At 42.1% G+C, this 12575-nt stretch overlaps 2 protein-coding genes and 1 non-coding gene across 3 annotated transcripts; 2 read left to right on the forward strand and 1 right to left on the reverse strand.

The window, feature by feature from the left end:
* The first annotated feature begins 6112 nt into the window (after nucleotides 1–6112).
* On the forward strand, nucleotides 6113–8923 carry LOC116204647 (protein RER1A-like). Its single transcript, XM_031536827.1, has 4 exons — nucleotides 6113–6269; nucleotides 6377–6759; nucleotides 8180–8360; nucleotides 8468–8923. Exons 2-4 carry the CDS (start codon nucleotides 6389–6391, stop codon nucleotides 8519–8521), a joined length of 606 nt encoding a protein of 201 aa, XP_031392687.1. The 5' UTR covers nucleotides 6113–6269; nucleotides 6377–6388; the 3' UTR covers nucleotides 8522–8923.
* An 86-nt stretch (nucleotides 8924–9009) lies between these two features.
* Nucleotides 9010–12108, reverse strand: LOC116204646 (probable pinoresinol-lariciresinol reductase 3). The gene is made up of 6 exons (XM_031536826.1): nucleotides 11765–12108; nucleotides 11363–11617; nucleotides 10727–10861; nucleotides 10042–10279; nucleotides 9379–9582; nucleotides 9010–9279 (listed from the first exon to the last, which is right to left on the reverse strand). Exons 2-6 carry the CDS (start codon nucleotides 11555–11557, stop codon nucleotides 9113–9115), a joined length of 939 nt encoding a protein of 312 aa, XP_031392686.1. The 5' UTR covers nucleotides 11558–11617; nucleotides 11765–12108; the 3' UTR covers nucleotides 9010–9112.
* LOC116206456 lies at nucleotides 12029–12123 on the forward strand. The gene has a single exon (XR_004156689.1). It is a non-coding gene; the product is annotated as a small nucleolar RNA U30 (small nucleolar RNA).
* Nucleotides 12124–12575: the final 452 nt, after the last annotated feature.

A 12575-nucleotide genomic window follows, 5' to 3' on the forward strand; every position in this document is an offset into this window, starting at 1 on the left:
CTACCGGATAATTGGGACACACTTGTGGTTGCATTAAGCAATTCTGCGCCAAACGGGAAGCTATCGTTGGCCACGGTGACAGACAGTTTATTTAATGAGGAGACTAGAAGGAAAGGCACGGGGATTTCCATTTAGTCTAAAGCTTTGGTTACTGAACAACGAGGGAGAAGTCAAAGCAGAAATTTCTCTTCCAAGCATAGTAACTCACGTGGCAAATCGAGGGGTAGATCAAAGTTGAAGATGAGAAAAGGAGTCACTTGCTATCACTGTGGAAAAGAGGGACACTACAAAAGGGAGTGTAGAGCTCTGAAGAAAAATCAGAATGACAACGGTGAGAGTAAGAAGGAAGAAGGCACTACAGCAGTGGCATCTGATGGAGAGACCTACATTGTTTGTGATGAAGCCCATGTGAATTTCACTTGTCAGGACTCTACCTGGATTGCAGATACAGGTGCCTCGTTTCATGTCACTCCTCATCGGGATTTTTTCTTATCTTACACGACCAGGGACTATGGTTATGTGAGAATGGGGAATGGACAGTCATGCAAGATTGTCGGTATTGGTGATATCTGTCTAGAGACCGAGCTTGGCTGTAAGTTGCTTCTGAAGAAGGTGAGGCATGTTCCAGAAACTCGCCTTAAGCTAATCTCGACGGGTCAGCTTGATGATGAAGGCTACAGTAACGAATTTAGCAATGGGAGATGGAAGCTCTCCAAGGGTTCGTTGATTGTGGCACGGGGTCAGAAGACCGACACTCTCTACAGGTTGCTTGCCAGACACAACTCCGGTCAGGTTAATGTTGCTGAGGATTATCCTATCGAGCTATGGTACAGGAGACTTGGGCATATCAGCGAGAAAGGTATTCAAATTCTTGCTAGAAAGCAGTCTTTGCCCGTTAAAGGTATGCACTTGAGCCATTGTGATCATTGTTTAGCAGGTAAGCAGAGGAGAGTTTCTTTTGTTAGAAGTCGTCCCTCTAGATGCGATCATATACTTGATCTTGTGCATACTGATGTTTGTTTCATGTCAGATAGATCTCTTGGTGGTGCTCTTGTTGGGAATTGGTGTATGCCCCAGAGACAATCTATCATCAGTTCTGTAATATGATATCTATTTCATTATAATATGAGACATTTCTGTTATTGTGTAGATTGCTCTAAATATGATTTTACACAATAATGTCCTTGGAATAGTATGTTCAATAGGCATCAAGTGTAACTTGATTGTGAGATCCTATAATTACCGAACATTATTCCTAAATGTCCATAGTCAAAGTATTATCGTTAATTAGGACAACGATAATACGGTTAAACTAGTGTGGGTGTTGATTGATGACCAAGTCTCATAGGTCATGGATATGGAGATATCAAATCACACCACATGTATACATTAAGAGTAATGTGTATTGGACTGATCCGCCATGAGATTGCTACATGGGTTGTTACGTGACTGTCATTAGCATATCTTAAAGTGACTATAGTGTAATGGTCCTTTGACTTGAGGTCACCATGGATTCCTACGTGTAATGTCGTATATTTTGATACTGTCAAACGCCACCGTAACAGGCTGGTTATAAAGATAGTTATTGGGTATGCCACAAAGCATGGAAAAGAATGTGAGTGACCAAGATAGGATTTGTCCCTCCTACGAAACGGGAGCGATATCTCACGGCCACTTGGTGGTTAAGTCTAAAAGTGTATGCATACCCAAATGAGTCGATATAATGATATCGAGCTCATTTGTTCTGATAGACTTACCCGGTAAACCAAGAAAGAGAGATATTGAGCCATATAAGGATGTCATCGACCATGCCTTGGGCTCAATAGAGATATAGAGGACAATGGATTATATTACACGGTAATATAGGTCACGAGGTTCGTCGACAAATTGACTTTCCGATTACTTGAGTAACAGTGATGCATTGCTAGATGCCGCTCACTGTTTGTAATATTGAAATAGAGATTTCGATATTACTGTCAACGTAATTAGGAACCTACAGGATCACACACTACGACTAAATTGACGAGATATTTTGAAATAATAAAATCGTCTAATTGAGATTAGATGATTTATGGTGTGACCGATTAATCGAATATTTAATGAGATTAAATTTGTCGATTAATTAGACTCGATTTATTAGATTAAATAGACCAAATTGATGCACGATTAATACGGTGACACACGGCTTTTATGTGGATGAACATGTGTAAGGACACATGTCATAAGGGAACCTTAATTCCCCAAATCCCACATCGGTTGGGATTTCATTTTCACCCCTCCCAATTACTTATAAAAAGGGGGCAGTAAGCATGCTTACAAGAATGCTTGTATGTGTGTATATGCATATACTTTTATATATATAAAAGCGCACACATATATATATATATATGTGCTGATACATATATGTGTGCGTGCATATATGTGTATGCATATAAAATATATATATAATTTGGGTTGAATCGTTCAACTTAAATTAGGTCCATTAGTCTTAAAATTTCGGGTGTTGCATCGGTGTTTCTTTCGAGTATTGGCTGCTAGCACCGCCAATCTCGAAAACTCGTTGACAAAGTCGGTGTGGATACCAGTGGAGGCGTCACGCGTGGGACGCTCGGTTAACAATTTTAAATATTCCAGGTACGCTTTTATTTACTCTTATTCCTCTAGTAGGTTTTGGAATTAGTTTCACGGGTAGGAAATTTTGAATTTCTGTTTCTTTTTCGCTTCCGTTAGCCCCGTGGAACTAGCAGCTCTCTATTTTGTGACCTTTATAGATGATCATTCTAGAAAGGTTTGGGCTTACCCTATGAGAACTAAAGATCAAGTGACTGAGATTTTCAAGAACTTCCATGTAGCAGTGAAAAGAGAAACGGGAATGAAGCTGAAATGTGTCAGAGCTGATAATGGTGGTGAGTATAGGGGTCCTTTCAAGAACTATTGCAGGACTCACGGTATCAAACTTGAGAAGACGGTACTGAAGACACCATAGCAGAACGGGCTTGCAGAGAGGGTGAACCGCACAATTGATGAGAGAGTTCGTTGTATGCTTTCTCAGGCGAAACTCTCTAAGTCTTTCTGGGACGAGGCAATGATGACAGCGGTTGATCTTATTAATCTTACACCGTCAGTTGCACTTGATGGAGATGTACCCCAGCAGGTGTGGACTGGCAAGAAAGTATCGTACAAGCATCTCAGAATCTTCGGGTTTAGGGCATCTGTTCATATTCCTCAAGATGAAAGATCAAAACTCGATGCCAAGGCAAAACGGTGCATCTTCTTGGGTTATGCACATGAAGAGTTCGGGTACAAGTTTTGGGACCCTGATAACAAGAAGATCATCAGGAGCAAGGATGTTGTGTTCTTTGAGGACCAGACAATCGAGGATTTGCAGAAGTTAGAGAAGGCTAGAGTAAGCAGTCCTCATGAGATCTCTATTCCTGTACCGGTTAATGTAGAGCATCTAGTGGAAGAAGTACCCGGTGAGTAAGAAGAAACCACGACTGGGGGTGAGATTCCTCAGGTAGATAATGATGTGACTACGGATGATATAGGCTCGCAGTTACAATTAGAGCCTGCAGATAATCTACCTAGACGATCTGATAGAGTAAGACGACCTTCTACAAGATATCCGCCTCATGAGTATGTGCTACTGACTGACGGATGAGAACCTGAGTGCTATGATGAAGCTGTGGCACATGAGCAAAAGGAGCATTGGTTGAAGGCGATGAATGAGGAGATGAACTCCTTGTCTGAAAATCACACGTATGACCTAGTGAAGCTACCGCAAGGTAAGAGAGCATTGAAGAACAAATGGGTCTACAGGTTGAAGATAGAGAACTCACGACCTCGATACAAAGCTCGACTGGTAGTGAAAGATTTCAACCAAAAGAAAGGAGTTGACTTCGAGGAGATCTTCTCGTTCGTGGTCAAGATGTCATCTATCCAAGTTGTTCTCGCATTGGCAGCTAGTCTGAATTTGAAGATCGAGCAGCTCGATGTAAAAACAGCTTTCCTGCATGGTGACTTGGAGGAAGAAATATATATGGAGCAGCCTGAAAGATTCTGAGTTAAAGGTAAGGAGCATTTGGTGTGCAAGCTGAGGAAGAGCTTGTATGGGCTTAAGCAAGCACCTCGGTAGTGGTACAAAAAATTTGACTCTTTCATGTTGAGCCATGGCTACACACGGACAACTTCAGATCATTGTGTGTTCGTGAAACAATTCTCGGATGGTGATTTTATCATTTTACTGTTATATGTGGATGATATGTTACTTGTTGGTCATGATATGAGCAAGATTGCAGAGTTGAAGAAAGAGCTCAGTAAGTCCTTTGCCATGAAGGATTTGGGACCGGCAAATCAGATCCTTAGAATGGATATTTTTCGTGACAGATCAAGTGGAAAAATTTGGCTTTCTCAAGAGAAGTACATCGAGAAGATTTTGGATCGGTTCAACATGGGTAATGCTAAACCAGTTTCATCACCACTTGCTTCTCATTTCAAACTTAGCTCGAAACAATGTCCTACAAGTGAGAAGGGGAAAAATAGATGAAGAAAGTTCCTTACTCATCAGCTGTAGGAAGTTTAATGTATGTCATGGTCTGTACAATGCCAGATATCGCTCATTCTGTTGGTGTGGTTAGTCGTTTTCTCTCCAATCCGGGAAAAAAACATTGGAATGCGGTTAAGTGGATCCTGAGGTATCTCAGAGGAACATCCGAGGTGTGTTTACACTTTGGCACTGATAAGCCGGAGTTAGTGGGCTACACGGATGCGGATATGGCAAGAGATATCGATTTCCGGAAATCCACTTTGGGATACTTGATGACTTTTGCAAGGGGAGCTATCTCATGGCAATCAAGGCTTCAAAAGTGTATCGCTTTGTCTACAACAGAAGCCGAATACATTGCGGTGATCGAAGGTTGCAAGGAGATGTTGTGGTTGTAAAAGTTTTTGCAGGAGTTGAGCTTGAAGCAAGAAAGGTATGTTCTACACTGTGATAGTCAAAGCGCCATTCATCTTTGCAAGAATCCTACTTTCCATTCGAGGTCGAAGCATATTAATATCAAGTTTCATCGGATTAGAGATGTGTTGGAGTCCAAGCTGGTGAAGCTAGATAAAGTGCACACTGATGAGAATGGAGCTGATATGATGACAAAACCTCTCGCTAGGGAGAAACTTCATGTTTGCTGAAGTATAGCTAGAATGCTAGAAGCCTCCAAATAGTCGGGAGGGGGAGTTTGTTGGGTATCCCTCCAATTTGGAAGAAGTTGGGCTCAAATTGTGTTGGGCTTTTATCGGGGTTTAGTAGGCCCAAGGACCCACTTTTGTAGGGTTTATTTTTCAGCAAACTAGCTGAGGAATAGTGGCTGCAGATCTGAACAGGGAGAATTACAGAGCAGAATCCGGATCAACAGGGGCAGCGCGTAACTGGAGATCAAATCTCGATCGGGATGTCAAACGAACTCCGATTGGGACGAAATTTTGACAGCGGCTTCACAACACGTGGGGCTACGTTCTGAATGGTCAGAATTTCTATTCGAGCTCTGTAGATGCTATTTCAGCTGACTTTGTGAACCACCCGGTGTGAGTGACGAATTTAGTGTTTGGGTGATCCAAGAGAGTATTTCTCTTGAGTTTGGTGATCCAAGGGTTTACCCTTGATGAAAGACATTGTATAACCTTCATTCATAGTGAATTGTTGATTCGGAGTTGGTCACGTGATTTTTCCCCACATCGGGGTTTTTCACGTAAAATTCTTGGTGTTCTTTTACTTTACTGCTTGTTGGTTGATTTGATTAGTTCCTATCTCGATTACACTAGTAGGGGAGGAAGATTAATCGCTGCGTTATTGTTTGGTTGAGTACATCAATTCCCAACAAGTTTTAGCAAAGGTATTCTTACCTTGTGATCAGTACTATTCTTGATCCGATCACGGGAGGATTAAAGCATCTTTGTCGGGAACCTCCATCGAACATAACGTCAACATATCATCATATCCGAAATTCATGGAAGAAGCAGAAGAAGAGTGAAAACTCTTTGGTAGGTAGGTAGAGAATAATTAACACAAGAATCAAGATGACCGCATATTCCACGGTGGATAATAAATAAATAAATAAGTAACTCAAAAAAAAAAAGAAAAAATAGAAATTAATTTTTTGGCCGGTTCGATTACCACCACCGCCACCACCATCACCACCGCGACATCCTCCTTCAGCTTCAGATCTGCTCTCTATAATCTTCGCCCCCACCTTCAACGATCAGTCTCTCTTCAGGTGAGCTGCCCCCCCTCTCCTCTCCGTCCCCTCCTCCAATCCATTCCGTTGCCCTAGGATTGCCGGCTCAGGGAGATCTGACTCCCCTCTCGTCTCCGTTGTTGCAGGTGCGTCGGGTCATGGAGGGAGCTGGAGGAGGAGGAGGCGGCGGCGGCGGTTTTGGGGACGGCGCCTCATCGCCGCTGAACAAGTGGGCCCACGACCTGTGGAGGATGTACCAGTTCTACCTCGACAAGTCCACTCCCCACGCGACCTACCGCTGGATCGGAACCCTAGTCATCGCGGCGATGTACGTCCTCCGCGTCTGCTATGTCCAGGGGTTCTACATCATCTCGTACGGCCTTGGAATTTACTTGTTGAATCTGCTGATCGGGTTCCTGTCGCCGCTGGTGGATCCGGAGATCGAGGTCTCCGACGGGCCCCTGCTGCCAACTAAGGGATCTGATGAGTTCAAGCCGTTCATTCGCCGGCTCCCGGAGTTCAAGTTCTGGTAACTAAAAAGCTCTTGTGCTGTTTTCTCGTTGAGTTGATGGCGACATTGCTCTTGTTTTTCGATAATTGCCATTGCAATCCTACATTTGATGCCTGAGCTTTCTGTAGCAATGATGATTGTTCGAGTTCGAGGGTTTTCAAAAGGTGGCATTGTTCTTCAGTGTCGTAGATTCAAATCCTTACCTTGACGTTGGTCAGTGGAAAGAAAACCTATGGAAAATTCTGAGCTCTTTCTTCTGTGAAATGTGCAATTTTCTTCGCCCAGCACTAATTATTATCATCGCATTTGTTACTGGGGTTCCCTTGAGACATGTTTTAAACTGCATTTGTCGTGGTCACTGAGCTATCCCCTTCTACAATCGAGTAGTTGAGGTACTTTTTCTGGTAGGTCTTGTTGCTTTGGACAAATCTGTGGGAAATTTAGCTTGATCGAAGAAGTTTAGCAGATCAGTATTCATGCCATCATGAAATCTAATGCCACTAGTTAGAGAGATGGTGGTTGTCTTGTGCTTCTTGCCTTCTGTTCCTTTGATTCATTCGTCAGAAATATTGATCGTCTCTGGGACTGCCTGGGGTACTTGGCAGCTGATAACCTATTGGATCTCAACTGGAGAAGAACTTAACATTTATTTTTGTTCCCCTTTAACCGGGATGCTGAGCAACTTAGATATTGAAATTTCCCTTGGGTTTCTTGTTAGATATGATGAGCTTCAAGAAAGTTCTGAATTTGAGCTTAAAATCCATTGCATCTATTACTGTTGGGGTACACATAGGACGAGAGACTTCCTGCAACGTCTTAGTAGACTTTTTATTACCAGGAACGCGAGCTGTTGTTTTTTTTGGGGTGACATGTAAGGACTTTATCTCTGAAATAGCTGTATAAACAGTAGACTCTAAGTACAGATTTACAGCTATTGAGATATTCATCCAGTTTCTTGCATGACAGACAGACAATGTATGTTGTCTTTTGTGAGATCAGGTCGACATATACCAGCACGGAATGTTTTCCAATTTACCTAGTTTGCCTCTCTTTTTGTGTAATGTTCTTCTTTCCCCTAGATTCTGTTATTATCAGTTATCTACTGATCCATAAGACAGTTTCTCTAGTGGCAGCTAATCAATTTTGAGAGATGTCAGCTTTGGTTTCGGGGGGAATTTCTGCGATGATGTAATTCCTGAAATACAGGATGAATGGGAAATGATCATGTTTTTGGAAAGATGCTATTATCACACGTTTAAACGAGGAAATTGTTGATATTTTTTTTAGATATATTTCCGTGATGGGTCGTTGTGCGATAGCTGATTCCTCTTGGAAAGCCATGACATTTGAAGTTGGGAAATGCTTTCTATGTTATTGCTGTGTCCATACAAGATTGTGATAAATATCTTGGTGTACAACCTTCCTTTTGTGTTTCCAGGCACTCGATAACAAGGGCATTTTGTATAGCTTTCCTGATGACCTTCTTCTCCATCTTTGACGTTCCTGTGTTCTGGCCGATATTGCTTTTCTACTGGATTGTCCTTTTTGTCCTCACAATGAGGCGTCAGATCTCGCACATGATCAAGTACAAATACATTCCCTTCAGTATCGGGAAGCAGGTGAGCTTTTTGTTCTACTTACTTAAACTGTACAAAATACACAATAAGGAAATTGCCCTGCAACTTGCGACACATTGATTGACGATTTAATTGTTTTATTTTGCCAGAAATATGGTGGCAAGAGGTCTTCTGCAAGTAGCAGTGGCCCTCGTGGGGATTGAAGTCAGATTTATCGTTTAAGTCGGATCAGATAGGAGGAATGGCGGTTACAATGGAGAGACGAGTTGCCTTTAGGAAGGAATTATATCATATTCAATTTTTAATTCCAGGGACATGGATTGAAGCTACTGCAGCTTTGATTGAAATGTTATGTAGCTACCCAAAAAAAAAAAAAAAAGGTTCAGGTGTATTTTGTACCATGACCTTGCAGAGGATTGCCCAATGCTATGCGGCATTGAAACCTCGTCCTTACACATATTATGCAGGTTTTCGAAGTTCCTTTTTGTTAACGGAGAGGGATGGATTTGCCTGCAAGCTATTGATGCCTCTGGATTCTTTCATTATATGTAGTCTTGGAATGGATCTGTTCCAATATGAAATCAAATGTTTAGTTGATTGGTGAATTTTTGTAGCGGTAGCATCTTCTTCCATTCCTGCAGATTTAAGATTGTCTTATCGTTCTTGTTGGGATTGAATATCAAGGACTCAGTTTAAACTAGAGTTCCGAGGACTTTGGGAGAAAGTTGATGAAATTTACGAAACAGTAGGATGAATACACTTCAGCTGCAAAGAAAAAAGTCCACAAATTCTTGCTACACTAAAGTATCCAAGTACTCGCTTATTGTCGTATATGTCAAGTTCGGGTACAATTTCATCCCGTCCAGGCCCTCAGAATCCTCGATCCCGAAGTATGTCTGATCTCCTTTTATGAATGCAGAGTATATGAAAACAAACGGCATGTTATCAGGATAACGGGTCTCTGCATCAAATAACAACTCTTGAGTTATAAGCCGAAAAGAGGTCTTCAAATAAGCAGGCTCGATAGCCTGGAAAATGTCATGCAAGTCTTGTGAGGTACCTCCGATTTTAGTAAGAAGCTCCTCTTCTGATGCGTATCTTTTCCTCAGCTTCTTCCCAATCTTAGCCTCCCAAATTTCAGTAAGCTCATTCATGGAGTAGACATTACCGGGCGGCCTCAGATAGACAACCTTATTCAGTGTTCTCGGGTCATCCACAGCCCTGATGGTAAAGGCTGCAACATCACTTTCTTTCACGAAAACACCTACAAAATGATCACATATGACCTGAGCTAATTACTCCCAACTGTTCATATTTATATGGGAAAGATAAGGAGATGAGCACTACACACAATAAGATCAAAGAAGAAAAACACATTGGATTCCACTCCAGTTCCTTTGCATATAGAACAACCATTTGCCCCGACATAAATGTCTTTGAGTCCTGGGTATTGTGGTTACTTGATCTAATGCGAAGTCAATACTACTTTCTTCGACACACTTCTACCTATAGACACTGGCTTTTCCGTGCACATCATGCTCCTATTTGCTAAAGCACAACCCATTTAAATACCTGATTTTGGTGATCTGGTTAGGTGGGTTTGTGGATTTCGGCCTATAGAATTACTCAAGTTTTTAGAGAAACAAATAGTCTCAGGCATGCTGTCTTTTTCATGTAGGAAGTCAAGATAAAGGTTGAATCAGGATAAGCCGAAGATAATAACCTCTAGTGTTTCCCTCCCCGAAGATCGTGACCTCATCCCTTGGAGGCGCCTTCAGCCCGGGTTGAACAAGAGATGGAAGGAGATAGCTCATGTAGAAGTTGCATGATATAATGGTGTAAGGAATGCCTTCTGCTTCCACCATACGCCGAATTTCGGCTTTCCGCGAATAGAACCCGTGGTCCATGTCCAATATATGAACCTTATCCGGGTCCAACCCGAATTCTGAAGGAATGAACTTCTGTAAGAGTAAACCGCCTCAGTAAATGTCAGTAAAACAAAACAATCCGTTGTTTGTAATCATTCGGCTGTCAGACTTCCATTGAAATCCTATTTTCTCCAACACATATATGCATCTTACGCTAATACACTTCTCATTTCATATATTTTCCTTGGTCTTATCTTCTATTCCCATCGACCTTCGTAGCATTTCCGCTCCCTTCCAACTGCATTTTCATTCCCATAAATCCAACGTTTCACTTTGAATATCGGCAAAAGTTGTGGATTAAAGTCGATTCCCCATGGGCATCAGTTGATTGTTGTACAGAGAAACCGCACCACATCCTTCCCCCAGGTGCACAGTCTACGCCCATTGCGTTCTACCCAAAAAGTACGGTTTTTGTATGGGCAAGGCAATTGAAATCCAAAGAGCATATACATTTCAAACTCTGAACTGAAAAGACCCGACCTTTATAGACCCAACTTTCTTGATCGATTGGATCAGCGGCTTCTGATCCAGAGCATGCTTAGCAGGGAGCGCACAGATCACGACATCCACTCTCCTTAAAGCCTCCAGCAAGCTCTCCTCATCTTCCAACGAACCCTGTTCAGAGAAAAAAAATCCAATCAACAACAGAAAGAGAATGCCATATTTGGGCAGGCAAGAAACCGGCACGGAACAAAACTGCTCCATAGTGATCCCTGTCAAAGAACTAATTTTGCTTCATTCTAGGCCACGAATTTCAGAGAATACTTGCAGAATCGGTTTCCACTTTCCATCTTAAGGGGGGCAAGCAAGCCATAAGCTCTATTCTTCCGATCCCCCAAGCTCGAAAGACTAATTGAACTTCTCGCATTATTGATTCTGAAGTTGACTTATATTGGAAGTCACAAATATAGCCTGATCTGAATGAAATATTTTGAGCTCGAATTGCACAAGACCGAGCTCGGCCACGGCCGACTTGATCTTGAGTCCATTCAATAATGGATTCGAGCTGAGCTCGAGCCGCAAAGTGACGGCAACTGAGTACAATGCAAGAGAAATGTTTTAGCTTTCCATTGACGAATCAGGACAGTGAAGAGAGGTGGGAGTGGGTGGTGGAACCTTGAGGATAGTGAGGCCGGCATCGGAGAGGGAGCGCAGGGTCCGGCATTTCACGGGGTCGGCGAATGCGGAGGGCCGGACGAGGGCGAACGTCGGGTGGGAGAAGCGGAGAGCGGCAGCTGCCAACTGGTGGCCAAGGTTCCCGGTGGCTCCGACTATGAGGATCCTGCTCTTCCCGTTGCCTTCCGCAGCCATATCTTATCTCACTACTTCCCCTCCCCGTTTCAGCTCAGCAGTTTAGACTGCGTATGAGGTCTAAAACGTGCAGGATCTTAAAATCAGTGTGCGTTATGCAAATTTAGAAAAATACGAGGGCATATCACGAAATCTCGTCTCCTCTCCTCCTCTTCTTCTTCTCTTCTAATATAAATAAACGAAGGTGGATGAGTATGACTGACTGACTTGAGCAGCTGAAAACCCTAGAAAAGCTCTCAGCGGCGGCTTCGCCGGCTCGCAGCTCTACCCTTCCTGGCCCCCTCCCTCTCTGATTCTCAGTCGAGTCGTTTCCATAGGAGCAGAGGCAGTCTGATCTTCTTCTTCTTCTTCTTCTTCTTCTCCTCTCTCTCTCTCTATGTATATATATATATATATATATATGTATGTATGTGTTTGTATTGATGTGTGTGTCGATGCAGTCGTTTGAATTACATTGCGTGGGTTGGAAGGTGCGATGATGATGAGATCAGAAACATCTCGTTAATCTGATTTATTTTCTTGAAAGTGAGGAAAATCTCTCCATCCATTCATTACTATTACTGAGCACCTTCGCCATCTCCGTCTTCTCCATCGAGAGAGCTCATCCATGGCTTTGGAGCAAGTCTCCAGCTTCCGGAATTATTAATTGCATTTTCAAAAGTTAAAGTTTTAATAAAAGACGATATTAGAGAAATTAAGGAAGAAAGGAAGCAGATTTCTTATTCTTATTTGGTACGTTTTTATTTCTCAATTTCAAAGTAAAAAAAATTAAAAACAGTTTGCTTTTTAAAGTAATTAGAAGTAATAATAGTAAATATAATAATCTGATCATAATTTTTTCTTTATAAAAAAAAAAGGTGGAGTTTCATATTTTTTGATAGTTTGGAGTTTCAAATCTAATATACGAGTAATTAGTGTTTTTTGAAATTAAAGTGTTTGTCTTACCCAGAAAAAAAAATTGTATATGTATCCAAACAAGAAACTTGACTTGTTTTCCTATTATAATACTGGAGTGGAA

The sequence above is a fragment of the Punica granatum genome, chromosome 4 (assembly GCF_007655135.1).
Source record: "Punica granatum isolate Tunisia-2019 chromosome 4, ASM765513v2, whole genome shotgun sequence".
In the NCBI taxonomy this organism is placed as follows: domain Eukaryota; kingdom Viridiplantae; phylum Streptophyta; class Magnoliopsida; order Myrtales; family Lythraceae; genus Punica; species Punica granatum.